Raw genomic sequence first — 27,077 nt, 5'->3', positions numbered from 1 at the left:
TGCTTTCCATTCTGGTCAAGCTCTGGGGGAGTCCTAGCACAGAGAAACAGACTGGACACTGGGAGGAAGCGGAAGGCTTGGTCACTGGGTCTTGTCTTCCTCTGCTGCTCACCACCGATGTGGGGTCTTAGCAGGCACCCTGTGGGCCTTCACCTCTGCTCAGGGGCCTCCCCACGGGCCTGACCCCTCCCAGGGGGCTGGGGAGGCGCAGTGGAGCTGGGCTGCCATCCAGCCCCCTCCAGCAGGGGCCGCCCTGGTCCACAGACTTCCTGTCCAGGGTTCACCTGGCTGGCTGCACTGACTGTCCCTCTTGCTCTCTCTAGGTGTGGGATGAGTGGCAGCCCCAGACTCCACCAGACACCAGGGGCCCTGGGAGCAGAGGGTGCTGAGAGCCGCTTCCCCTGCCTCCTGCTGACGGCCAGCTCCCTCTGCTAATCCAGGGCTGCAGCTCCCCACCGAGAGCCCTCCATCCCTCTAGGATGGCTCCCCCACCAGCTGGCCCCCTGGTCCCTGCTCCTCCACCTGAGGACCCAGGACCCAGTCTGGACAACAGGTGGCTTTTCCTGAACGCCAATGTGCTGCCTGTGGGTGAGTGAGGCCATGGCCTGAGCTGGGGAGCACAGTTCTTTCCTGCCAAGGGGCTGTCCTTAGAGCCCCAGAGAGGATGTGATTCTTGTGATGTCACCTGGGGGGAGGGGGCCTCTGCCAGCTCCCCTAGAACAGGGATGCTTCCCTGGGCAGGGTACACAGTGCAAGGGAGGCTGGTATGAACCTGGTGCTTCCTATGGGCAGTCTACCTGTCTGGACACGGAGCACAGGCTATGGCCCACCTGGGAGAAGGGTTTGACTAGCTCCTGGGGTCAGCTCTCTGTCCCTTACGCATGGCCTGGTGCCTGGGCACAGGCAGAGGGCATCTGGCCCTGCGGTGGGGGGCTTCTGGTCAGGTGGATGCTCAGGAGGTGGCGGCCGGCCCTCTCGGCGCCCGAGTTTCTGTTTGCCTGGTGCTCTGTGGAGGGGCAGGTCTGCCTCTGCCTGCTGGGTGTGTGCGTGTGTGTGCACCCTGCACCCTGGGCTTGCAGAGCCGGCTCTGGCTTGCCCATCCCACATTCTCCAGATGTGCCTGGACAGGCCTCTGAACCGGGGGTGGGAATGTGTCTGCCCAGCTGCACAAAGTTCCTGCTGGGCTTGGGCCCTCATCACGGCTCTGCCTGCAACTGGACACCAGGGAAGGGGCAGCTGGGTGGGGGAGGGGAGGTAAGCAGAGCCCTCCCCATGGCCCTGTGGGGGAGCCAGAGGCCCTGGGTGCAGACACTCCTGTCAGTCCCCGCCTCCTCACTGCCCTGCCCCCGTCCCCTCCCCATGCCTGGTTGGCTACTCTGAGATCAGGTAGGTCTGCTGTTGGGTGCCTGGCGGGGGTGGGGGACCTGATCTGGCCTGGAGGTCTTTCCAGAAGGCTCCCTGAGGTAGCCCCACTGAGCAGTGGAAAATTCCCAGCTGAGAGGGCAGGACTGTCAGGTGCCCTGGCCGGCCATGGGCAGGCCAGCTGCTGCCTGGAGGTCATCCTGGGCAGCGCAGCAACTGCTGGCTTCTCTCTGCCAGTGTGGTCCCTTCTTGGTGCAGACTGCAGTGGGTCCTGGTCTGTTGGATAGTGCCTGTCCTACTGACGCAGGCTCAGTTTCTGGACCATCAAAAGGCCCACGTGTGTGCTGGGTGGGGAGGGGTCCGCAAGGTGGGTTTAAATGGAGCCTCGCATGGCTGGGGGCCCGCCCCAGGCGCTCTTCTTAGACTCCTGGCTTCTCCATCCATGAGGGGACCGGCTGAGGCAGCGAGGCCACTGAGAGGCAGGAGCTGGGCCTCCACCCTTGCCCCTGGCAGGCCACTCCAAGGGGAGAACTGAGCTCTGGGGCTGGGGCGGGGGCAGGGGGAAGTGCTGGAGGCTGCTCCGCGGTCCTTCAGGCCATGGCCGACAGGCCCCATGCAATTTGTCCGACCTGGTTCTGGGTGTGGTGGTCAAGGGTTTCATTTAGAGGGGTTCATCCACTGCAGGCCAAAGGGTGGGGACGTGCGTGAGCTGCTGGCGTGTGGGCAGGTCTGGGGCTGGCACTGCCGTGTGGCTATGGCCTCCTTGCCAGGGGAGGGGGGTGTGTGGTTACTGAGGCCTTTGCTGCCCCAGGCGGGGTCCCTCCCTGGCCCTGACTGGTCACTCATCAGGCTCTGGGATCATCACCACCTCCTCCTGGCACCCACCCCCTGGTACCACTGGGTGGTCAATGGCAGAGGCAAAAGTTTGGAACTGGGGGGTGCTGAGTTGCAGAGACATGGGGCACTCCCTGCTGGGCGGTGGGTCCCTAGCTGACGCCCCGGGGAGCTGTCAGGGCAGTCGCTCTCTGTCCAAGCAGCCTCCTTCCTCTTCCCCAGGGTGGCAGAGGGTTTGGCCTCTAGGCAGCTGCCCCGCCTGTTGCCCCCTGCCTGTGTCTGCCTGTGCCTCCCCGCCTTCCATGAGGTGGGGCTGTGTCCCTCTGGGAGGAGCTAACAGCTGGGTGGCTCTGCAGTGGACAGTGCCCAGTGGGCTGGCGGGGGCTCTTTAGGCTGCCCACATACTGAGCCAGCAATGCAGAGGGCTCCTTCTACTCAGGCCTGCCAGACAAGACGCTGCCTCAGCTGCTCCTGCGCTCCTGGTCGGGGCAGGTAGGGCTGGCTAAAGCTGCAGAGCCGCCAGACAGTGGCCCCCACTAACCCAGGGGCACACAGCTGACCGGGAGGACCAGCACTCAGAGTGCCACTGATGGGACAGTCTCCGGGGGTCGATGGCATGTGTGCCAGGAGTGCTGGCCAGTGCCCTCCTCGTCCTGGAAGTGCCAGGGGAGGAGGCTCTGGCCATCAGGGCTGCGGGCCAGCTGGGGCGTATCCCTCTGTTAGAGCTGGAGCTGGCCCTGAGGCTGGGGGAAGGGAGTCCACCCAGGACATGTGCCCCCAGGGACTTTCCCATTTCAAAGGTGCTCAGATCCGGGCTCTCTCATGTTTGTTTTCTCACTATGAAAGCAGGAGTAGCTCAGAGGAGCTGCTCTGGAAAGTACAGAAAAACATAAAGAGCAAGTGAGATCTGCCGACAGGTCCCCGCTTCTCTGAGCCTTTGTGTGCGGGGCTCTGCTGTGATCTGCCCAGCTTTGTCCCCCTGTTCCCCCGCCCCAGTGCCGGTCCGTGAGGAGCCCCGCCTGGGTGCTCAGGAGAGGGCCTTGGGTGGCTTTCAAGATTCGGGTTTTCTCCTGGAGTCTGACGTTAACAGCTGCCTCTGGTGTTAGTGGGTGCTGCTCCCTCCTGGCCCTCATCACCAAGCAGCTCAGGAGCTGGTTCTAAGGGACGGCCCTGCTGTGGTGCTGGCTGTTCCTGAGCAGCATTCAGTGCACCCAGCTTCTCACTGAGGAAGAGAGAGGCTCCTGGTCGAGTGACAGGTAGAGCTTGCTGGGAGGACTGGCCTGGAGCCCCTGGGGAGCCCCAGCACCGTTCCAGTGTCAGCCCCACCTGGTGGGATGTGAGAGGCTTTTCTAGAAGGAGGGAGGACATGTGGGTTGACCTGCGGGCCGTCCCAGGGGAAGGTGGCTCAATGCAGCTTTTCAAATTAGTGGCTCAAGGTTTCCTGAGGCTGGAGGCTGGAGGCCAGGTAGAGGCTGGATGGATGTGTGTGAGGCGGGGGCCACAGGTGGGGGGGTCCCTGCAGGGATGGGGAAGGGCCTGGGGCCTCAGTGGGATTCTTTGCAAAGGGCAGGGCTGGGAGCAGCCAGTGGGGGGCACCGTATCAGATCACAGCTCAAGGGGCCTCAGCTGTGGTCCTGAGGAGGGGTCTCATAGTCCCTGGGGGGTGCTGAATAAGGCTAAGAAAGGGAGGCAACAAGCCATCTGGGGGCCTGCGGTCCAGAGGCCACTGCGGCAGGAGGCCTGGTCCCTGCCTGGTGCAGCCCCAGCCCTGTGTGGACTCGGTGGAGGGCCATTCTGGGGACAGGGGCTCACTTGCTGCCTGGGACCAGTGCTCTGAGCTTCTCTCCCTGTGGCCAGGGAGGGGCGAGGGGTGCGCATCCTCCCCTCGGGGCACTTGCTGGGCCGAGTTCTGGCCTATGGTCCCGTCCTGGGGAGGATGGAGGGGTGTGGCCCAAACCCAGGCGACTCCCATCCCCTGCAGCTCTGCACCTGGGCTCTGGACCCAGTGGGCACAGGTGGCTGCCTGCAGGGCACAGCTTCTCCTGACCTTGGCAAAAGGGGCAGGGCTGCCTTCTGATGGGTGGCGGGGTGGGGGTCTGCTGAGGGGAGGCATGGGCAGCATGGCCATTCAGTTGCAGAGCCCCAGAGGGCGCTCCTGGACCTCTACCAGAAGGCACGGGGGGGGGGGGGGGGGCTCTGAGGGGCGGGTGCACCTTAGGTGGGGGTGTGGGTGGGTGTGCGATCCTGCTCAGGTCCCTCCCCGGGGGAGTGCAGAGCCCTGGGCTTCAGTAGGGCTGGCTGGGACCTCTGGCCTTTCCCCTGAGGGTCAGGTACACCGTTGGTGCTCAGTGCTGGCTTGGGATTCTCAGGGGCTTAGATGGCTGGGCCCAGCTGGCAGAGGAGGGGGCAGTGGGTGCAGACCTAGCTTGTGGATCAGGAGTCTTCAGGACATCTTCTTAGTTTTTGGCACTGGGGATTGAACCAGGTGCCCTTGACCACTGAGCCACATCCCCAGCCCTTTTTATTTTTTATTTTGAGACAAGGTCTCACTGAGTTACCTAGGGTCTCGCTAAGTTGCTGAGGCTGGCTCTGAACTTGCAATCCTCCTGCCTCAGCTCCTAAAGTCTCTGGGATTACAGGTGTGTGTCAACACACCTTGCTCAGGTCTTCTTTCTTCCCAGCCTCTGGGGGGTGGTCAGGCGGTAGCCAGGTAGCAGGCTGCACCCCCTTTCCCTTAGTGTGGTTTCCTGTTCCTCAGACTCAGGTTCACCCCACGAGCCCAGCCCAGGAATGCCCAGCTCGGACTGGGACCTGCTGTGGCCAGTCAGATGGCTTTTTCCATCTCAAGCCCCTCGCCATGGGTTCAGACGCTGACCAGGCAAACAGCACCCACCCTGCTGATGTCCCCAAGCCGACACCCTGGGGACAACCTTCCGCCAGGGCTCCTGAAGCACTCCTTTGTCTGGCCTGCTTGGCTCCACCTCTGCAGTTGGCCCCACTGGAGCCACCCAGCCTACACACCCCACGTGTGTACAGGGACTCACCTTGGTCTCTGAGGCCCTCCATAGCCTGACCCCTGCCTGCCTCAGCAGCCTCCCCCAGCCCCTCCTCTGCCCTATAGCATCCAGGCCCTGCCCTTCTGAAGGGCCCTGGTGTCTGCTGCCCCAGCTTTGATGATGTGCTGGGTGCTGGTTTCACGCTGGTCACGGGGCCAAGGCCTCCTCCAGCAGGGTCACGCTGAACTCTTAGCTGCCCAGCCAAGAGCCCTGGGGACGCTCAGAGCGTACTTGTCAACAGTCGCAGGATGAACGAGTGAACGGGTGAGTGAGCCCTGGGCCTGGCAGCCGGGCTGGCTGCTGCGTGTGGGCAACAGTTGGTTGATGACGGAGACGCCTCCATGGGCCTGGCGCTTGGTGTGGGGTGGGGAGATGGGGCAGCCCAGTTGCTGGGTTCCAGGAAGTCTCTGCTCCCGGTGCCCCTGGGAGCAGCTCTGTGAGGCTGAAGGACCTGGGGTCAGCCAGAGGCCCTGGGGGACCTGTCCTGGGGATTCCCTCCTGCCCCTGTCCCCAGCACCCCCTGGCAGGAAAGGCAGTACGGGCTCTGGGAGGGGATGTTTCTCTAAAGGATTCTGTCCCAACCAGGGCCCTGAGGTCCTGGCCCCAGTGCACGGGAGGAGGGTGCGTGGGCCACCCCTGGCTTGGGCAGGTGAAGAGCCCGTGCTCTGTCCCCTCTCTGAACCTAAGGTGGCCCCAGCACCATCCACACTTCCTCCCCACCAGCCTGGGTATTGACAGCTCAGTCCTGGACCATGAGTTTTCTCCTAGGTTGGCCTTGGGTTATGGGGTTGGGAGCTGGCCCACCTGCCTTCCACCCATCCTTGAGCTGGGGGGGCCTGCCAGCTCTGGTCCCGTGGTCACCTCCTCTGCAGGTCCAGGGGATGGAGTGCCCAGCCCTGGGGCAGCTGGGCAGTTTGCCTAGGCCCAGGTGCCAGTGAGACCCAAGCTGGCCCACAGGAGTGGCCCATACTGAGGCTGCCCTGTGCCTACTTGGGCTCCCTGTCCTGCAGAGCCCGTGTGGAAGTGTCGCTCTGACAATGAGAAGGGCCATCTGGGTCCAGGATGCCCGGGCTCTGGGTACTCTGGGCAGGTCACTTTCTCTCTCTGTGCCTCAGTTTCCCTCTCAAAGAAAATGGGGTGTCAGGCACCCATATTTCCAAGGGCCCACAGCACCCAGAGACAGGGTATACCCACAGGTCCTCCTGGGTGGCACCAGCGGGACACAGCCAGGTGCCTGGGGTCTTGGGTAGAAGGTCAGCCCTGCCTGGCTGGAGGCCTGTCACTACCCCTCTGCTGGTCCCTACAGGGATGACCAGTGCTGGCCAGGCCTGCCCCCTCCCCTGGTTCCACATGGTCTTGAGTTCTGATTGAGAACGGTACGTCTTAAGACCAGATGCTGCTGGAAAATGAGACACACACTTGCTAAATTTAGCCAGTTGAGAATTGCACATTTCCCAATTAGACTCATTGATTTGGTGGCGAGAACTTGCTCCTCTGCGGTGCCCTGGCTGTGCCACTCGCTGCCTCCCTGCGGACATCTCTGCAGGCCTGTGGGTCCACGGTGGTGACCGTGGGCTGCAGAAAGGCCCCTGAGCCCGGCTCCTGCCTTGAGACATCTGTCACACCTGGGGCTGGAGCCTGCTCCCAGCAGGGGGGCATGTGAGGGCACATAGGAGGGGACTGGGTCTGGCTAGATCCCTCTGCACTAAGGAGACCATTCGTGAGGTCACTGAGGCCAGGCCTATCTGCCCAGTTTGGAGGAGCAGTGCTATGCACCTCCCTGCCTGTAGGCCTCACAATCTTGTTGGGGAGGGCAGCCTCAAACAAGGGCAGGTCAGGTCCTGGGACACAGTGGAGGATGAGGCAACCAGGAAAGACCCCCTGAAGGAGACGCCATGCTCCAGAGCTTGGAAGCCAGGCAGGAAGGAGGGGGACCTGGAGCAGGAGGAGGCCCCAGGCCATGACAGGAGGGGAGGGGCACACAGCAGCGGGGAGCCAGCCAGTGGCGTGCCTGGGAGATCTGGGGGACCTGGGGAAGGAACCTCTGGGACATGGGGGTTGTGGAGGCTCACAGGCCAGGGAACAGTGGTGGCCTAGGAGAAGGCTGTCTGCCCTAGACAGGTCCCCAAGAGCACCTGGCCGACACAGTGGGCACATCCATATACCACCCTCTGTGTGAGGTGGCTGGCCTCCCTCTCCACCCTGGCCCCACCCAGAGATCGGGGATGCTCGGAGCCTCTGCTGGTGGAGATCTCTTGAGGTCCCCAACTTGCATTTCAGTTTTGGCTCTGGGTAGGAGGAGACCAGGTTTCTGTGTCTCATTGCTCAGTTTCTGTCTCCCTGGGTCTCTGGCTCTTGGTTATGTCCCCTGGGGAGCCCCAGGCTTTGTGGGTCCTTTCTCCCGTTGTTTTGTTGAAGCACCCGAGTTCCCCAGGCACCTGCTGTGCCCGAGGGTCTTGCTCCCAGGAAATGGCATTGCCGTCCCTAATCCCAGCAGAGCCCCAGACTCTGAGAGGGGGTGCAGGTGGGCATGGCTTGGACGGTGCCACCTACTTGAAGTGCCCAGGAGGTGGAAGGGTCTGGGCTTTCTCTCCCTGCCTGCACCCAGCCCCAACGGTCTCTAAGTCAGGAGGGAGTGCTCGGGCTGTCACTTTGAGTCAAGTCTGTGGAGGGCTGGGAAAGTGCAGAAGTTCCCAGCCACTGCCCCGCTGCCCGGCCAGTTCCATGCTGTTATCTCAAAGCCAAGAAGCTGCGGGTGGGATCACAGCCTGCCTGCCAGCTTCTAAGAGGGAATCCAGTCCTGGCTCTTGTTGCGTGTGGAAGTCACAGGGCTTCGTCCACTCACTCACGCCCTGCTCATCATCCAGCCGAGCACTCTCTGAGCACTCTCCCTCACTTTGGGGTCCTGGATCAGCTCATGCTGTCTGGGTGGGGGTGGGAAAGAGGAGTAGGTAGCCCTGCTCTCGCTGGGAGGTGGCTTGAGAATTTGCTGGAGATAGCATTTGAGGACAAGGAGCTAGGGCAGTGTGGGTGCCCCGGGGACCTTCAAGGGGAGCCAAGAAGCAGCCTTCCAATCTGTCGCTGGAGTCTTGCAGAGGTCCTCTGATCACCTCTGCTCACCCCACAGCCCCCGTCAAGGTGGCCATAGCTCCTGGGACAAGGCTCTGACACTCCGCCATGATGACGGAGACTAAGCAGGTGGCTGTGTGGGAATGCCCAATGCTACCAACCTTGGGCGGAGGCTGCCAGAGGAAGCCTCCCAGAACCCACACCAGCAGGAGCTTTTGGAGCTTGCAGAGATGGAGCTGGGAGGGGCCCTGGGTTCCTGGAAAGCAGAGAGCCTTGTGTGTGAGGTGGCTGGCCTCCTTCTCCACCCTGGCCCCACCCAGAGATCGGGGATGCTCGGAGCCTCTGCTGGTGGAGATCTCTTGAGGTCCCCAACTTGCATTTCAGTTTTGGCTCTGGGTAGGAGGAGACCAGGTTTCTGTGTCTTGTTGCTCAGTTTCTGTCTCCCTGGTCTCTGGCTCTTGGCTATGCCCCCTGGGGAGCCACAGGTGCAGGATTCAGTCCCTCTGGGTCAGCTTTGGTCCCAGGGTCTATGGCACAGCTGTGGGATCCTCTGAGTGGCTTTCTGAAAGTCAGGAGTCTTGAAAGAACTTTGGAAACCGAGAATCTAGACCTGGGAAGTGGCAGCCCAGGAAGGAGAGCCGACTCCTCAAAGTCTGTGGAAGCCAAGACCTGAGCTTGTGTCTGGTGTGTCCTCTTAAGTCACTACAGGGCCAGGGTAGACAGGGTCTGCCATGGGGAAAACTGGGGACTTTGGTGACATTTGTCTGCAGTGAAACACCCCCCCCCCCAGCCCCTCTTCCAGGCGTGTCTCCTCCTCTGTCTCCAGGAACCTAGGGCCTCACTCCAGACTCAGCCTTGCCTTCCCCTGATGGGCAGTGGACCACGTCCTCTTCTCGGGCCTGGCCAGGATTCCTCCTCCCATTAAGGCCCATGTCAGACCTTAAAGGATGGAGTCCAGAGGCCCCCCATCAGGGGCAGAAACATCAAGGTGTGGGTGGATGGGCTGCCTGGGCTAAGTGCTGTGGCTTCCCTAGCAGCCAGGCTCCGAGGGGCCTGGAGCAGGCTGCAACCCTCCCTGCACCATAGCTGGCCAGGTGGCTGACCAGAAAGCTGTTTCTTAGCTCCTGGCCAAGACAGGCCCAGGAGGGAGTCTAGGCCTCCTGGACACCCGTGTGGGCTGAACATTTTCTCTTGGCTGGTCCCCCTGTCCTTTTCACGGTGGCCTGCTGCAGGTGGGTGATGAGGCAGGCGAGGGTCACTCTGGATAGAAGAACCAGGGCCTGAAGAGAGGCCTGGTTGGCAGGAAGGTTCTAGGAAGCTCTCTGGGGCTAGGGCCTGTCTCTATTGGTGCTGTGGGCACCCTCCAGCACCTGACTGTGGGGAAGGCTAGTGACTGTCCCAGCCCCTGCAGGTAGGGCTGGGTCTTGGTCCTCTTGCTGGGCCTGAGGGGTGGTTTCCAAGACATCCTCACCAAGCCTCTCTCTCAGACCCAACCCCATGGGGCTTCTCCATGAAGTGGGCTAAGGGGTGCTCCTGGATAGCAGGGGAGCCCTCTTGGGGCTGGGCAATCAACCCTCCCCAATCAGTTCAAGACACTTTCAGGTCTCAGCACTAGTCTCCTGTCATCTTGGTGGGGAGGGGAGGGGGGAAGGTGGCCTAGGCCCCTCTTTTCAATCACCTTGGCGGCCAGGGTGGGGATGGATTAGGCAGCAATGCCTGGCCCAGCGTCCAGCCTTGGCTGCACTGAGCTGCCTCAAGATGGTGAAGCGGTCTCGGCCCCGCCTCCGGGACCGGTCTCAGGGCCACGCAGAGGCAGAGGAGGGAGTAGAGGGAAGTGCTGGGAGCTGGGAGGCTGCGGGTGCATCTTTGCGCAAAAAGTACTTTGGCTGCAGCGAGAGTGGGGCGGGCGCTGGCCCAGCTGTGAGCTGTGAGCTGTGCGCCTAGTCGGTCCCTGATCTGTGCATTGCGCTTGCCCTTGCACCCCGTTGCGCCCCGCTCATTGCGCCGCGGAGCCCGCGCCCCTGGCCCCCTCCCGGAGCGGGGCGGGCAGGGGGTGTGGTGCGGGCGGCACGAGTGACAGCGAGCTCCTCGCGCGGCGCCTCCACGGGGCGCAGTGTCACTGCGCCCGAGCGCGCCGCGCGCACAGCCCGCCGCGGGCCGCCCGAACCCGCGGGCGATGCCGCCGGAGCCCGAGCCAGAGCCTGGCCGCTGACCGCCCGTCTCCGCAGCCGCCGCATCCACCGCAGCCGCGGAGACAATGGACGCGGGAGCCGCCCCGCAGAAGCACAGTAGGTGCCGCTCCTGTTGCTGCGCCGCCGCTGCCGGGGCCGCGGCGGGTGGACGCGCGGGGGCGCCTCTGTCCCTGGCGCGGGTCGGGGCCGCGTCGGGGGAGGGGTCGCTTTTGGTTCCAGTGCGCCCCGTGGGGCGGGATGCTTACAGGGTTCTGATGGAGTGGAGGGCGCTGGTCTTGGTGGGCTTCGGAGAAGGTGCATGTGTGGGACGGCAGTGGGACAGACAGGCATCCAGGCTGTCTTTGGTGGCCTCAGGTGCTGGGTGAGGGCCACCCTCTGCAAACTTTCCTCCCCTGGTTTTTCCTGAATATTTTACTGGGGCTGTGACCCTGTAAGGAGACAGACCCTTGGGACACAGGCCCAGCTCCCCTATGCCCCTGGGAGGGTGCGTCAGGGGCACACACAGATTCTGCTAGAGATGCCCAGTGGACATGCTGCACATCTGCCCAAGCTGCAGGTGCCGCTCCTGGCCCTGGCCAGCCTCTCTAGCACCAGTGTGTGTGTGTGTGTGTGGGGGGGGGGGGCGGGTGGTGGTGGTATAGGTGCTGTGGTCACTGCTGGGGAAGGCAGGGATCCTAGGGCCCTGGGTGACCTGTCAGGCAGTGTGCAGGGTGGTGTGGAGGTAGCATTTTGAGTCCCCTGCTGAGAGGCACTTCTTGAGGCTCTGGACCTTCGGGCAGAATGATGGGGCTTCTTGGGGGAAGGTGGGCACTCTGGAGCTGGAAGTAGTGAAACCAAGGAAATAGGAGGCCCCCCTCTGTCCTGCCTCCCCCCCCCCCCGCTTGCTTTCCTCCTACCCTCCCCCCACACTGCCTGGTGACCTTTGAGGCAGATGGGGTGATCACAGACTCCCCTGTGAAACAGGCCTTTCTTCCGCTGCCTTCTCCACTCCTGAATGCACCTGGCTTGTATCTCCTGTCCCCTAAAGCCCTGGGCTCCTGAGGCAATGCCCAGCTGTCCCATGCCTGGGCAGGAGGGCTGGTGGCACTCATACGTGTCCTGCCAGGCCCGCAAGCTGAGGCCTAATCAGAGCTGCAGCCATGAAGGTCGTTTGGAACTGTGAGAAAGAGGAAAGTTCAGAGGTCGCAGGTCACCATCCCACCTCCTGCCCGGCTGGTGGGCACAGGAGCTAGCCCAGGTATCTCCCCTCACACTCTGGGCTTATGGAAGAAATTGGTCCCACAGCCTCCAACCCCACTGCCCATCACATTCCCTCCGGGCTTAACTCACAGCCACATTCTCTGTGCAGCCCGTGGGGAGGGATTGTGGGGACAGGATTACAGAGGCCACAGGTGCTTCTGGCTGTAATGAAGGTCCCCATGAACCCCTACCAGAGGCCAGCTGTCTAAGGGCCTGCTCTCTGTGTGGGGAGGGCTGGCCTTTCTTGTCATTGCCATTGCCTGGAACCAAGTCACCCCAGGGACAGGGGCAGTGAGAAGAGAGGCTGCAGCTGGCCCTGGTAGTGGCCAGGGACTTGGTGGGCACTCCTGCTGGCAAGTGTGTGCCGTGTCTGGGGCTCCTGGGGTGTGGGTCTGGAGGTCCTGGTGTCTTGAACCCCTACCTGTTGAGGTGCATGGTGAATGTGAGACTGGGGGCAGGTCTGTTACCCAGGTCTGTAGAGCTGATACACAGCCAGGTGGGGTCCAGAGGTGTTGGGCAGCTGGCAGTGGCTCTTCTAGAGGTAACCAGACAGGGACCCCACTCTCAGCTGGAGCAGGGGCCAGGGCCCCCCTGCAGGTCTTGGTGCCACTCATGGGGCCAGAGGGTAGGGGAGATCCCCTGTAGAGGGTCCTTGGGTGCTGCAGGGGGCAGGTGGCCCCGGTTCCTGAGGCTCTCCCCCCCCACCCCACAGAGAGTTCAGGTTACATAATCCCCCACCCTACACATGGATTGCTGTAAGCGGCAGCAGCCAGGTTTGACAATACGAGTTGTAATTGGATTTTAATTTTTAATGTTTGCAATAGATGAAGAGCTATGGGCCAATTTGTATATATTCTGTTACTCTGTGCCTAATAGGACGACTTCATTAGCCGCTAACTATTCCGCCCGCCCCACCGCCTGCTCCCCAGAAGGGCAGGAGCCCGGCCTGGAGCGTGTGCCAGGGACCTGCAGGCTGCCTGCCACCTGCTCCAGTGGAGGGGCGTGCTGAAGGGATGGGATGCCTGCTGGGCCTCAGGGGGCTGAGAACCAGCCCAGAGGGTCCCCTCTCTGTCTGACTGGCCTTCCTATTACCTGTCCTGCTCCTCTATGGGCTCTAGCCCCTAACGTGTGTGCTGTGGGGTCCTGGCTGCCCCTGGCTGACTGAAGAGATGGCCATTCAGGGGCCCGGGCATCAGTACACCACCCCAAATCCAGCTTCCTGCAGCTGCCTGTTCTTGAACCATTTGAGACCTAGCTGGGACTCTTGACCCCCCAGGCCACTGGGCACAGGTAGCCCTGTATTCTCTGGGTTCCACTCACCACTCCTAGCTTGCCCTGTGAGCTTGGGGTGGGGACAGGAGTCAGGACTCTGCAGCCCAGTCTCCCAGGTGCTGGGAGTGGGGCAGCCTGGGGCGGGGGCGGGGGGCGGCGCTTCGACTCCAGGCAGGCCAGGCTCTGAGCAGCACCAGGACCCTTTGCCCAGCAGTGTCTCACTCTGCCCCAGCTATAGGGGTCCCAGGGGCGAGACAGCTCCGTCTGCGACCGCCCTCCAGATTATTCTTAGGTCTGTTGTGTAACAGGAAGCTTCGGAGGCAGAGGGAGGGAGGGCTCGTGGAGATGTCTCCAGCGGCAGCAGCTAGCCAGCCGGGAGTCAGCTTTTGTCCTTTCTGCTGCCCAGCATAAAGGGACAAAGGAGGCTGCCTCACTGCCCAGCCTAGCCAAGAGCAGGCCAGGCTGGGCTGTGGAGGGCGGCCCAGGGCCAGTGGGGTCTGGGTGCCCCTTCACCTCTGGGGCTCCCTGAGGATGAGGCTGAGCCTCCTGCCCCTGCATGTGTGTGCACGTGTGTGCATGTGTGTGCACGTGTGTACACATGCCAGTGCCCATCCCTCATCCTGGGCCAGCTCCAGAGCAGAGTGGCCTGGGGATGGAGGTGAGGGGCACCACCTTGACCTGGACTGCCCGCATGGCCCCTCTGCCTGCTTTCCTTTCCCATCCCCTGCTATGCCCCCAGCAGCCTTTGGACGACAGTTCCTGGGTCCCCACCCCCACAGAGCAGGCTCTTCACACCTGTTTTATGAGCTCTGCTCTCTACTAGGCCCCAGTGAGTGGGAGGCACCAGGAAGAGTCAGGCTCAGGGCAAACAAAGAGGGACCTTGGGGCATCTGAGAGCAGGGGACGCTGTCTGTTCTCTGCCAGAGTCTGCAAGGGAAGGATCCGCGTCCCCGCCCCCCTGTGTCCTGCAGCATCGGGGCCCCTGTCAGCTCTTCCTCCTCCTTTACTGGATCCACAAAGACACACATGCCCTCAAACACCCGCACACATCCAGGTAGATACCTGTGGCACGTACACACGACCCCCTCCAAGTGTCCAGGCTGCCTGGGAAAGGGGCCAGCTGGTCAGCGCTCATGGGACTCTTGTTTTCCCCCTGAGGCTCTGCTGGTGGGATCCAGCAGCTGGGATGTGCAGGAGCAGAGGAGATGTGGGTGTGCTAGGGACCTGTGGCTCTGGGCTCTTTACAATTCATGACCACCACTGAGCTGCTGACCCTGGAGAGAACAGAAGGCAGGGGGCTGGGAGGATGTGAAGGGGAAGTGGCTGAAGCGTCCTTGGTCTGGGGAGGGCCTCAGGAGGGCCCCAACCTGAGCCTCAGCCAAGCCTCCTCCCTGACGTGGCCCCTGGCCCGAGTGGATGGCACTGACAGATCTGGGCCCCAGGGCTGGCACTGCACCTCTGGGCAGCTGCCACATTTGTGTGGGCATGCCCTGCCTGATGGGAGGGGTACGCAGGGGGGCCTCTGAGGATGGGGCTCCAGAGTCCTTTGGGCAGCCCTGGAGCCTGGGCCCCCTGGCTGGCTGTGGGACCTGGCAGGCCGCCTGACCATCTGCCCTTCCCTTCCTCTACTGAGCAGCATCTGGAGCCTTGTGCTCCAAGGGGGCCGCTGGGCCTGACCAGATTGTTCAGAGGAAGCACACTGCTCTATGCGGGCCCTAGGGAAGGCTAGGGGTCCTTGTTCCCCACCTTGTCAGAGAGCCTTCACCTCCAGCTGGCCTGTCCTCTTCCTGAGCTCCAGGGCCATTCATTCCCTGGGCTGCTGGGAAAGTGCCACACACCGATGACTTAAAACACTAGGAATCTGTCTTTCACAGTTTTGGAGCCAGAAGTCTGTGATCCAGGTGTGAGCAGGGCCGCGCCCATCTGGAGGTGCCGGGAGGTGTGGCTGTCCTTGGCAGTCCTCGGCGCCTGGCTGAACGGCTCCTTCTGGGCCTGAGTCCTCACAGGGCTTCTCCCCGCCTCCTCCCCGTCTGTGTGTCTTGAATCTTCTCATTTCTCTCGGAGGCCACTTGTCATGGGATTAGGACCCACCTGAGTGATCCCTGATGAGCTCCTCCTCTCAAGAGCCTTCACTTGGTGACATTGCAGAGCCACTTTCCCAGATGAGCTCAGCTGGCAGGGGGCAGGTGTGCCGTCGTGTATTTGGGGTGGCCACCACGCTGCCCCTCGAGGGTCTGCCTTCTCTGCTCTGCAGAGCTACCCAGCTGTGGGAGCCCCTGACTGGCCGCCTGCCAGGCTCTGCTTGGGCCCAGCACTGTCTCCAGAGGGTGCTGGGGAGGGGAGGAGCCCCTGCCACCACTTTGGTCTCCCAAGTCTCCTTTTCTTCAAACCAGTAGACACTGCTCCATTTCCAGTGGCTCTAGAAGGCCCCCAGGACTGTTCTGATGAGGCTCAGATTGGGGCTGGACTCCTCTAAGACTCCTGCCCCAGTACTGCCCTGCACTGTAGCTGCTTCACAAGTTTACCTTGAAGCCAGCAAAGTGTAGGTCTGAACCCCTACCCTGCCAAAGCAGCCATTTCTTCTCTTTCTCTCTTTTATTCTCCCTCCCTCCCTCCCTCCCTCCCTCCCCCTATCTTTCTGTCTTGTACTGGGGATTGAATCCAGAGGCACTTAACCACTGAGCAACATTCCCAGCTTTTTTTTTTTAATCTTTTATTTTGAGATACGGCCTTGCTCAGTTGCTGAGGCTGGCTTTGAACTTGCAATCCTCCTGCCTCAGCCTCCCGAGCTGCTGGGATGACAGGTGTGGCCACCTGCCCAGCAGCCAGGGCTATTTTAATGGGAGATATGCACTATCAGCAGGTGTCCAAAGGGACCCTGCAGTCATGCTGGGGCTGTAGGGAGGGAATGTGGGGCTGGGGGAAGTGGGGTGGGGACCAGCTCTCCGTGTGGCCTCTGCTGTTCCTGGGGCTGTCATCTAGGCTGGACATTTGTTCTTCCTGGGTGATGGAGGATCAGACCCTGTCCAGGTCAGTCAGTGGGAGAAGCCATGGCCCTGCCACTAAGCAGAAAGATTGGATCCCAGCTCCACAGCTGTGTGTTCTTAGGTAGTGGCTTGGCCTCAGTGTCCTCTCCTGTCCAGTGGGCTGGCAGTAGCAGGCTGTGGGCAGGACTGGAGGCTGTCATGAAGCTCTGCTCCAGCAGCCTCTCCCAAAACGCCCATGTTCTGGCCTTTGAGTGAAGGCGAGGACAGCAATGGAGGGTCTGATGCCCCTCCTGGCCCCACGCTGGTCCGGGCACAGGTGGGCCTGCCTGTGGCTGAGCTTCAGGACAGCAAATGCTGGGAGCCCCTCCTGGAGGGACCTGGTCTTCGTTTGCCAAAGCCTGCAGCTCCTCTGGAGACGTTTCAAGTGCTTCCAGTGGCCCTTCACTGTGGGGCGGCCGGCCCTCCGAGTGCCTTGTTAAGGAACCACGAGATGCCCCACTTTTCCGAGAGCTCCTGCTTGCCTCCCTGAGCCTCCCGCACAAAGCCAAGACGCGCCGGCCTTCTGCGATCTCTCCAGCAGCCTTCAGCAAACATGAAAAAGGGCTCCCCCCAGGGCCTTCCGCCTACCCGGCTCCCCGACGTGGGCTGCTTCCTGCTCTCCTGGGACCTCAGGACAGGCTTGTCGGAGGCTTTCCTGGGTCTGGGAGCTGCCAGCCCGCCCCGAACCATGCCTGTGCCTCTTGCCTGCTGCTCCTGGGCTGTGGGTGCTTGGGCCGGATGCTGGCTTCTCTGAACCTCAGTCTCCTCATTTGTAGGAGGGGGTGGTGGTGGCTGAGAGTGCATGGTCACCAGCAGAGGTGACGAGCCTGTGGACAGGTGTGATGGGCCAGCAGTGTTCTCCCTGGCTCTGCAGGTACATGGGCTCTGGGAGGCGATTTGGCTGGTGGCTTCCCTGGGGCCCACTGCTTGGCCCTTGTCCACCCTGCTGAAGCAGGTCTTGGTGCAATATGGGACACAGCCTGGCAGAGGGCAGCAGACAGCCCTGGCGTGCCCTGGAGGGAGGACGCTGCCATCTCCACCTCTCCCAGTTGAGGGCAGGTTGGTGTGGGCCTGCCCCAGTCCTCACTGTGGGCTGTGGGGCCAGAATCAGGGGTGCCTGCCCTCCCCTTGCAATGTGCCACAGTGTCCTCGAGGAACACTACCTGCAGTGACAGGTGAGAAATTGTAGCTGAGAATGCGGCTAATGAAGATGGACCTCAGGGCTGTGCGGATCAATGCTGGCTCCCAGCGGCTCCAGGGGTAACTTCCATGCACCCCACTTTCAGATCTGGCTCCCTACCTGCTCTTTATTCTCCCCTCAGCCCCAGGTACTAGCTGCAAGGGCCACTGCTAGACCAGGGAGCCTCGACCCCATCACAGTCCATCACCGTGGACAGCAGCCCTATGGCTCTGATACGGGCAGGCTGTGGACCCTCCTGGTGCAGAGGAAGCCTGCACACCCCGGAGGTCAGCTGCAGATGGGGTAGACCGCGACCCAGAACTGCAGCCTGGTGTCTATGGTTGCGGCCCCTCCCTGGGGGTCGGGGATGGACCTCAGCCCCTGGAGTCCCCCCAGCCCCGGACCGTGGCGTGTTCTGGCTCTCCTCTTGGCTGCCAGGGGAGGCAATGATTCAGGCTGGAGCTGCAGAGGAGGACTCAGTCTGCGTGCTGGTGCGGAACTGTCTGTTCACACGTAGAGCATGTTCCAAGCCCGGGCCTTTGTCCTTCCTTAGTAACGCCAAGCTTGTGAAGTGCGGCTTGTGTTCCGCCTCGGGCCCGTGGGGGCTGGGGCTGAGCAGAGCCTTCCATCTGGCCCCTGGTGGCCTGCCTGTGGGCAGCAAAGGTAAAGGTCTCGAGGTCTCCTGGGGATGGGGGTGGTGGGCAGCCCTGGCTGCACAGCTGAGCTGGTGTCACTCTGCACTTGCCCCCACACTGTGGGGGACCACATGTTCACCCAGGTGTGTAGGAGAGTTGAGGCTGGGGGGTAGCTGGGCCAGGCTATTGGACCAAGGACTGTGCACCCTCAGGGCAAACCTGAGGTTCCCCGGGAGTTGCCCAGCCCAGGCTCCCCGCCACCCTCCCCCTGGCCTTGCCTGGTGGGAGAGCAGCCCTGTGGAAGTATTTCATCTCAGCTCAAAGGCAGCAGCTGCCGTCCTGGGGTGTGCCCCCCGGGGAGGGGTGGTCACCGGCAGGGACAGGGAGTCCTTGGTCCTGCCCTCCTCTAGCCCACTCCACCTGCCACCCTGCTCTCTGCCTCTCTGGCCTGGGGAGTGGCTGCTGTGAGCAGCAGGCGGCTGGGGCTGGGATGGGTCCTGAAGTATCACCAAGCCGTCCCTGAGCCATCCCAGAGAGCAGCAGATGGGCCCAGGCTGGTGCTGAATAATTCACAGGGACAGGGGACGTTTGGCTGGGGCTCCCTACTCAGGGGCTGGGCGGGAGGCTCCTGTGCTAGGGACTTGGCCCTCTCCAGGGCCACCCATCAGTCCTGTTCCTGGAAGGGCTGGTGTCTAGCAGCACCCTCACTCGGCCCGTCAGGGTCCCTCGCCAGTTTACCCTGATCCCTGGTGTCATGTGCAACCCGTGCCCAATCCTAGCCAGCCAGGGAGCGCCTCGTCAGCAAACCCAGAAGGGCTTCCCTCGGGTCTGTCCAAGGGCAGGGCTGTCCAAGGGCAGGGCCCAGATGGCAGCCTGGAGGAGGATCCGGCTGGTAGCATTTCCTCCCACCCTCCTTGGGTCTGGTTCCGGGGGTGCCTACTGATGCTCCCAGACCTGTGTCTCCACGCTGGCATGGCCCCTGAAGGAGCCTCCTGCCGGGTGCAGCTCTGTCCTTGGGGCCTGCCTTGGGCCACTCCCCTGGAGGGCAAGGTGTTCCTCCTCCACTGCCCCTTCTGTCTACTCCGTTTATGGCCCAGAGCTTCCAGGCTCCGCAGGGAAAGCCATACCTGGCACCCACAACCTGCTGTCCCTTTTCTGGGGTCCTCTGAGCCCCTGGATGCCCTGTCACCCGCAGATGCTAGCAGTGGCCCAGCCAGCACCTTCCATCAGCCAAGTGTAGGTGGGGTCAGAGGGCCCCCGCTGTCTCTGGCACCCCGAGCGGTGGGCAGGGACTGCTGGGTAGCCCCTTTTGCATTTCCCAAGCAGGAAGGGCATTGAGAGAAGCCTCCAGCCCTGGTGCAGGGGAGCCTCTGTGAGCCCAGGGTTTGGGGGGGTCTGAGGAGCACCTGGGGCCCTCAGCAGGAGGGCTGCCCAGACCTGCTCTCCAGGAGCCTTTAGGTGGGGGTGGAGGGCAGGAGCCCACAAGCCAAGACCCAGACTCCTTCTGCCGTAGCCCTTGCTGGCCACCTGCCGGGAAGCAGATCCCGTGACTTGCCAGTGTCTGAGCAACCGTTTCTAGGCCAGGCCTGTGGCCCACTTGTCAGGAGTGGAGACATTGGTCACAGTGAAATTCCAGATCAGAGGTGGCCCTGGAGCCCGGGGGGGTGAGGGGCCAGTGGTAGCCTGTCTGCATCTTGGGGCAGGAGGGGCAGCTCTAGAGGAGATGAGCTAGAGAGCCTGCTGGGCTGAGCTGGGCCCCACACCCACTGTCCTGAGCCCTGTCCTGTGGTCCTTGTCCTCACCGTCCAGCCTCCCCTGAGTAGTGCCTGCTGTGGAGGCTGCTGTCTGCCAAGCACTCGTGGGCCCTGGAACCAGGGGTGAGAGGCCCAGACCTGGTCTCCAGTCTGGGAGCCCCATCAACAGCACCCTTTGCTGACCTGACCTGCAGGGTGACCGGTGGTCCCATCAGGAGCCATGGGCTGACGGCTCACCTGTCCCCTTCGCAGCAGATGCTTGGATCTCTTTCCATCCAATGTTTAGGATGACACTCAGGGATACCCAGAGAGCTCCCAGAGGGTCTCACGCCGGCTGAGAGGCTCTGCTTCCTGCCTGTGGGGATCAGTGGTGTGCTCTGTTTTGGCACGAGTGACACGGCATAACCTGGTGTGGCATGACTCCCGCCTGGGGCTGCCTAGGAGTGTGGGGGTCCCCCAGCAGCCTCTGCCCATACTGGGGGTGCCCACCTCCCCAGGGGCCCACTCCTTCCCACTGCCTCTCGGGCCAGGTCCCCGTGATGCTGGACAGACTGCTCACACTGGTACTGCAGGTGTTCTGGGCCAGCCCGTGCCCGGGACCCTCTGGTGGGAGAGAAGAGGACAGTGGGCACCTGGCACTGGCTGCTTGATGCTGGTCTGACGTTTGAGCTGCCTGGAAGCCCGTCACACTCTGCCTGTTGTCCCTGTCCCCTGGCCCCCGAAGCCTAGGAGCAGCCTGGAGCTGTCCCACTGAACCCTCAGAGGGAGCCCAGAACCTGCTGCCCTGATGGCACCCTGCCTCCCCTGGAGTGAGTCTCCACCTTGAGAGCCGGGGTCCTGTGGTGCGAGAGGTTCAGCTTTGGGGTCTCTGCGGTGACTGGGAGACACATCTGCCCTGCGCCAGCTGCTGCTGGGGCCCATCCTCTAGCCGTGTCCCATCCTCACCCCTGTACCTGCCAGGCAGCAGGCGGGGGTGGAGGGCTGTGTGTGTTTGTGTGCCTTTGTGTGTGTTTGTGCGTGTTTAGTATATTTTTAAAGCGACGTGCAGCTGTGTTTGAGTCAGTCCCGTTCCTGCGAGGAGCTGCAAGCCGCACACTGTGGGTTATTTTGGGCTTGGCATTATTGGGAATTATTATATTCCGCATCTGTAAGGAGACGGCGTTGCCTGGGGATCATCAGACTGAGTGGTGGGGGACTTGGAAGGACCTAGAGAGCCCACCTGTGCCCCTGGGACCTGGGGCTGCCATCGGGGTCCCCAAGTTGCCAGACACCCCCTTCCAGGCTCCCTCTATTCTGGGCCTCTAGGCTCCCTGGGTGAGGCAGGAGTGGGCAGAGATGCCAGGCCTCCCCCTGACTCCCCGGAAGGCCTGGCACTTCCCAAGGACGCTTGCCAGACAGCAGGCAGGGTCACCAGCCCACCTGGCCAGTGAGCACAGCCACTGCCCACAGGACCTGGTGGCCAGCTTCTCTAGGAGCCTTAGGTCTGGTCAGGCCCCTGCCCCAGGACTGGGAGAAGCTGGCAGGTCACGCGGAGCCCTCGTCTTCGGCCGGCCCAGCCTGCGCTCTCCGCCTCTCGCTCTGGCATCTCCTCAAAAGAAAATTGCCCTGTGCTCAGCTGAGCCTTCGGGAGTTGTGGGCGTGACTCAGCCGTCACCACTGCCTTTGCCCCTGGGGACTGGTGAGGTCACAGGGTGGCTTGCCTGGCAGCCCAGCTAGGCTGTGGCCCCCTGTGGTCCCCAGCAGATCCCTGATCCCTGTGGGTGGAGGGGAACACGGGAAGGCACAGGCAGCGTGGAGACCCGGGCCCCCTGAACTTCTCCCCATGGCTGGGGACAGGCCACCTCCCTCCTGGATCTCAGCTTCCCCACTGGGCCCTCCTCTGACTTCGACTGGGTCAGGGCTCTTGGTGGAGAAGCCCACTTCAGCCTCAGCACTGGCCTCCAGTCTGGAGAGGACGGGGACGTGGAGTGGCTGTTCCTGGGCTTCCAGGCAAGAGGGGACCCGGGGGTTCACTGTAAAAGGCGAAGGCACTCTCCTTAGGCCAGTCAGGCCCTCTCTGTCCAACCTGGGCTCCAGTGTGTCACCTCTTTCCTAGGGGCAGAGCTATCCCCAGAACCCAGGGTCTGACCAGTCCAGTCCTCAGGTCCCAGGTGTGGCTTTAGGTGGTCATCTCATGCTGAACAGACCTTGTCCACAATGGCCTGGGGTTTGGGGTACCCAGGACTCTTGGGGAGCCAGTCTGGACTGGCCCCACCCACCATCCGGGACAGGAATGAGGTCTGGGCCAAGCAGCTGGCTGGAGCTGCCGGTCCCCACACCCCACTCTCCTCCACTCTCTGGCCAGGGGATGGGACCTGTGCTCTGGAAGCCCCCAGGTGGGCTGTGACAACAGGATGTGAAGCCCCTTGGCCTCTCGTGGCCCTGCTCTGGGACACACTGCTGCGATGGGGCAGGCAGAGCCCATGGGAGACCTGCGGCCCCAGAGGTCAGCCCTGAGGACTCTCCAGGCCGCAGCTTCCTCAGACTGAGTGGCAGTCCCCGCCTCATGCAGTACCCAGACCTCGGAGAGGAGGGAGCAGGGACGATTCCGGTCCTCGGGAGGGAGCGGTGCGGGGCCGCTGTGCTCAGCCTTCCCCTTGAACACCCCAGTGACTCACCCTCTTTCTTTCCTTTTCTTTTTTTACTTTAAAGAAAAAATAAACATCGGCCTGCATAGCGCTGGGTCGTTGTGGGCCATGACATAGGTAGGTGGCACGTGGTTGGGGGTGCAGAGGGCAGGGAGGTGGCTGGCACCAAGGGCAGGCCAGTCGACGTCATGGTGCCCAGGACAGGGCAGGGGATTTGTCTGGGGGGCACAGGTAACAGTCACCATGCAGCAGGCAGAGGGACCCGTCCCACCTGTCAGCAGCCCTGACAGTAGAGGGAGGTCACTGGCTAGGGTTGGGGCCTCGGAGAAGGCACTGGGCTGCCCAGGGGCAGGAGGAGGACCTGCTGAGCGTCCAGCCCCTGTGAGGCATGCAGGCGGTCTCTACCATCCAGAGACTTTGCCAAGGTCTTTTGTGGGAAAGGGGGCTGGCCCAGTATTTGGCCACCGTGGGGAGGGGAGGGCAGGCAGCGAGGCCCCCACCAGCCCTGTGCTGAGGAATCTGGAGCAGGGGCTGCCCGGTGGGACCCTCCCCACAGAAGTGAGAGGTGGAGCTAGAAGAGCTCCCTGGCATGCTGATCTGACCTGGGCCCCTGCTGTTGGGCTTGGGGGGAAGTGTGGCTTCACCTCTGGTGCCCTGGAGGTGGCCACTTGCTGTGTGGTCAGCCAGAAGGGGCTGATGAGAGGTCAGCTTGGGGAGGCTCATAGAATTCGCATCTCAGCAAGAGCAGGGCGAGGCTCGTGGTGACACGATGCCCAGGACTGAGCCCTCCCGCGGACAGTGCCTGCTGCCAGGGCAGTAGCTCCACTCACAGTCCACTGCACTGTGCTGGACCAGGCAGCTGCCCCCAGGCCCTGACACCTTGGCTGAACTCTGGCGGGAACCCAGATGAGGAAGTACTTGGTGTCTTTCTCTGGGCTTGAGGGAAAAGGAGGGGCCTCCCGGGCTGTGGGCTCCCACCCACTCTGTGCTGGGCTCCACACCTCTGGGCACAGTCAGCTGGGACGCGGCTCGCTGCACCTCCCTGCCGGCCCCGTGCATTTGGTGAGGCCTCTGCTCTCTGGCCTCCTTTGGCAGATCTGAAGGTTCGTCTCCCAGGGCAGAGTGTTGGGACGGACGCCCCAGGGCCTGGCCTGGGGAGGCCAGAGTGGGTTGAGTGCTGGGTCATGCAGTGTGGGTACTGGCTCTGTCCTCTGAGAGAGCCCCACCCAGACCCTCACCCCACAGAGGCACAGTCCCTACAATGACTGTGGGTCTGCCCAGGGATGGTCCTGCTGCCAGGTGGGACTCCCCTCGACCTCTTGGATCCCAGGGTCACACTGGCATAACACGACCGCTCTCTGAGGGGTGAGTTGGGGCTGGTGCGTGGCCACCCCTGAACCTGGACTGTCTCTCCAGAGCCCAGGCAGCAGGGGTCTGTGGACACTGGGGCACTCCAGGTGCTATGGAACCTAGTGACCCAGCTGCTCTTTGTAAAGAGGCAGCCCTGCCTTGCTCTCCCTGGCCACCAGGCCACGGCCCGCTGGGGGTGGGGCTCTGGTGGGCCTCGGGCCCCGTGGAACCTCATGGCTACCAGCTCTCACCACCTGCTGGGAGTCCACTGAGTCTAGGACCGAGCTGCGCTCTGCCTGTGGTGCCAGGCGATGAGCTCCCCCGGCCACGGCCCTCTCTGCTGGGGGCCTTCTGTTTTGTGTTGGGGACCCCAGAGCTCCCACTGAGGTTAACATTGGTTCTCCTTCTACCAGCAGACACCGAGCAGTGGTTCCTGAATGGAGCAAGGGTGTTTGAAAAGCACATTGGGGACACATGTAGCACATAACTAGCGAGTGAGATGAGATCGTCCGGGAATGCCTGGGGCCGGCCGCATGTGGAGGTAGTTTCAGTTTGGCTCTGGTGAGGGAGCTGTCCATCTGTGGCACAGTGAGGGGCAGGCGCTGATGGCCAAGGGCAGAGTCCGTCAGCAGTGTCCTGCCACGTGTGCTTCTGGCCCCGGTGCTCTGGTCACGTGCGCTGAGCTGCGTCCTGGGCCAGGTGCCCTGCTGGCAGGATCCAGCTGTTTAGGCCCCTTCCTGCCCTCCGTTTCCTTGCCTCCAGTGCTGGGCCTAGCTGAGGAAGGGGCCCTGCTCCCCAGTGGGGCTGGGCTTGCATACTCAGAGCTATCCTTTGCACCCCAGGCCTCCAAGAGCCCCTGCTCTCCAGGGGAGAGGTCTCTTGTTTCCAGGACCTTCCAAATGCTCTGGGACCCTGGGCCCACTGCCTAGAGCTCCCCACAGAGCCAGGTCAATTGCCATGGCTCTGTCCTCTACCAGCAGATGCCTTCTGGGGTTGGGAACTGCTTCTAATTGGCTCATTGAAGCCTCCCCAGTCCTCAGCCATCCCTGATACATAGTAGGTGCTTAATAAAGGCTTGCTGGCCATGGGGGTGGGATCAGGGAGGAGGGAGAAGGGCAGGGAAGTATGGCAGGGACTGTCCTGTCTCGGCACTGGGGTAGCTGCTCTGTGGGCCTGCAAGACCCCCTGGAGCAGGGCTTATTTGCATACATTTGCATGCAGGGTCCATGTGCTTCTGTTTTCCAAGATTTTTGTGGTTTTAATCCATGTGAGTGGCCAAAGGGCTGGAGCAGTCCCTGGGCGTAAAGACCAGCTGCCCGAGCACATGGTACTGCAGCACGGGCTGGGGCGGCCGGGAGGCAGCGCTCCTGCAGGACTGGCCGTTGGGTCTGGAGAGAGGCTGGGGCTGTGGAGCTGGTCTCAGGAAGGGCTTCCAGCAGATTCACAGCCTTGCTGAGCCCTGGCCACTGGGTGCAGGTGGGCCCTTGAGCAGTGGGTGACCCTGCCCTCTCCCCTTCCTCCAGCCCTGGGGTAGGGCCAGCCTAGTGGGCAGTGGGCAAGAGCCTCTCAGAGTCCCTCTCTGGGAGAGACCTTGGGAGCCCTGTAGAGGGAGAGACTGGGAAGGGGGGCAGATTGTGGGCAGCTCCCACCGGACCCTGCAGCGGGTGTGTCCTGGGGCCCTGCTGGTAGCTGCTTGGCCGAGTTGGTCCTGGACTCCTGCCTGCCTGTCTCAGTGCCAGGCTGGCTGACGTTCTGCATGGTTGCCGCACTTGGGCACAGAATCCAGGTCAGCCTGGTGCGGAGAGGCAGGGAGGGCAGCCAGGGCAGCACTGGCTGCCTCAGGTCTGCTGGGGCCGCTGCAGCCCAGGAAAGGACCCTGACCTGCTGACCTAGGCCCTCCCACTGGTGCCTGGGTGGGACTGTGAGGCCTCCTGGGGAGCGTGGAGCCTGGCGGCTGTGAGTATGCCTTGGCTGCAGCTTGCCTGGGTAGAGCCGGCTGCCGTTGGCCCACGTGGAACCTGACCCAATACCTGGGTGAGTGGCAGTGTGACTCAGGCCAGAGCCTTTCCGAAGCTCCCTGACCCTCAGGCTGCCCTGGCCTCCACCCCCTGGCCTCCATCCCCTGGACTCCACCCCCTTAGGCACCGCAGCACTGTCACCCTGTCTCCAGCCTCCACAGCCTTACCCCAAACAGGGGCCATCTGCAGCCCCTGCTCTCTGGCTGGATCTGGGATTGCAGCTGTCCTCCTGCCCTGGCAGCCCAGGGTGCTCTGGGGCAGTGATGGTCCAGCCAGAATGACCCCACGCTTCATGCCGCCTCGCACCTCTGCGGTCCCCACCTCCAGCCTCTTTGCTTTGCTTCTGGTCCCTTCCAGTCTTCTGCCTGGGCGTGGTGAACGCTGGGCCCGGGTGGCCGCCCCTCCTCCGTCCGACAGCCGTCTCGTGAGGGGTGCTGTGTTCAGGCCAGCTCCTTCCTGGCCCATCTTCCTCCTCTCCAGGCTGTGTGCCTCTGTGTAGCCGCTGAAGCTCAGAGCCAAGACCTGGGTCATATTCATCAGTGGGCCTGACTCCACGTGGGATCTGAGGGTCAAGGCAGCAGGGGACTTTTGAACTGGGGACATGCTGGGACCTGGGGGGAAGGGTGTCCCCAAAGACCAGCCTCCCTGCCTCACCCAGTGAGCCACTTGCCTGCCCCCTCCACCCCCGCCAGGTCCCAGGGCAAGAGGCTGTTCAGCCGGTACCGTGGGGGGTGGGTCTGGCCTCCTGCCCGGCCCTCCAGGGCAACTCAGTCTCCCAGCAGAAGCTGTGACATTGGCAGGACTCTTGTACTAGGCAAAAAGCAACACTGCATGGCTTTGATGTTGAATGATTAATACAACGTCTCAGACACGGGCTGCTGGCCCTGTGTCTCCTGGCATCGGGGCTGTGAGCACCACCTTGTCACCTGGGGCTGTGAGCACCAACTTGTCACCTGGGCCCTTGTGCTTCCCCCTTTACACACCTGGCACTTTTGAGAGGGAGTCCTGGCATCCGTGCAAGGCTGATCACGGGGCAACTGCTTGAGGGTCAGCAGGGCCACTGTGACCGCTGGGGACCGGCCCACCTGGAGGGCAAGCTGTGGGCTCTTGCTTCTGCCCCTGCTCAGCTGTGAAGCTTGAAGCTCTGGACAGGACACTTCTACCTCAGTTCTCCTACCTGGAAAGCAGAGCTGGTGGCCTCCAGAGGCCTCCTGACTCAGACATTCTGAAGTGGCTGCAGAGGTGCAGAAACAGAGACACACCGGGCTCTGGCTGTGCCCGGTGCTGTGCTGGGGGGTCAGCCACAGTGCCCTGCCTGCTCAGCTGGGTGGAACCAGGTGCATCTGGGGCACCCAGCCCTTGGGAGCAGCCTGACTTTCCTGAGAGATTTACCTCTCCAGGGATGGCATTGTAAGTCCAAACCTGAGAGGCCCCCAAAGGCTTCTGAGGGTACCAAGGCCCCA

General features: G+C 62.5%; 1 protein-coding gene across 1 annotated transcript in view; it reads left to right on the top strand.

Moving 5' to 3' along the window:
• Window positions 1–479: 479 nt before the first annotated feature.
• PLCH2 (phospholipase C eta 2) overlaps window positions 480–27,077 on the top strand; it is a gene marked incomplete at its 5' end in the record, with an annotated part of 64,989 nt that continues 38,391 nt past the window's right edge. Inside the window, one exon of the mRNA XM_081307347.1 lies at window positions 480–588. Coding sequence (XP_081163473.1) covers window positions 480–588 — 109 coding nt within the window. The remainder of the gene's footprint in view (window positions 589–27,077) is intronic.

The sequence above is a fragment of the Spermophilus citellus genome, assembly GCF_964194105.1.
Source record: "Spermophilus citellus genome assembly, chromosome: 9".
Lineage (NCBI taxonomy): Eukaryota > Metazoa > Chordata > Mammalia > Rodentia > Sciuridae > Spermophilus > Spermophilus citellus.
This window is presented reverse-complemented; position numbering and strand designations above follow the sequence as displayed.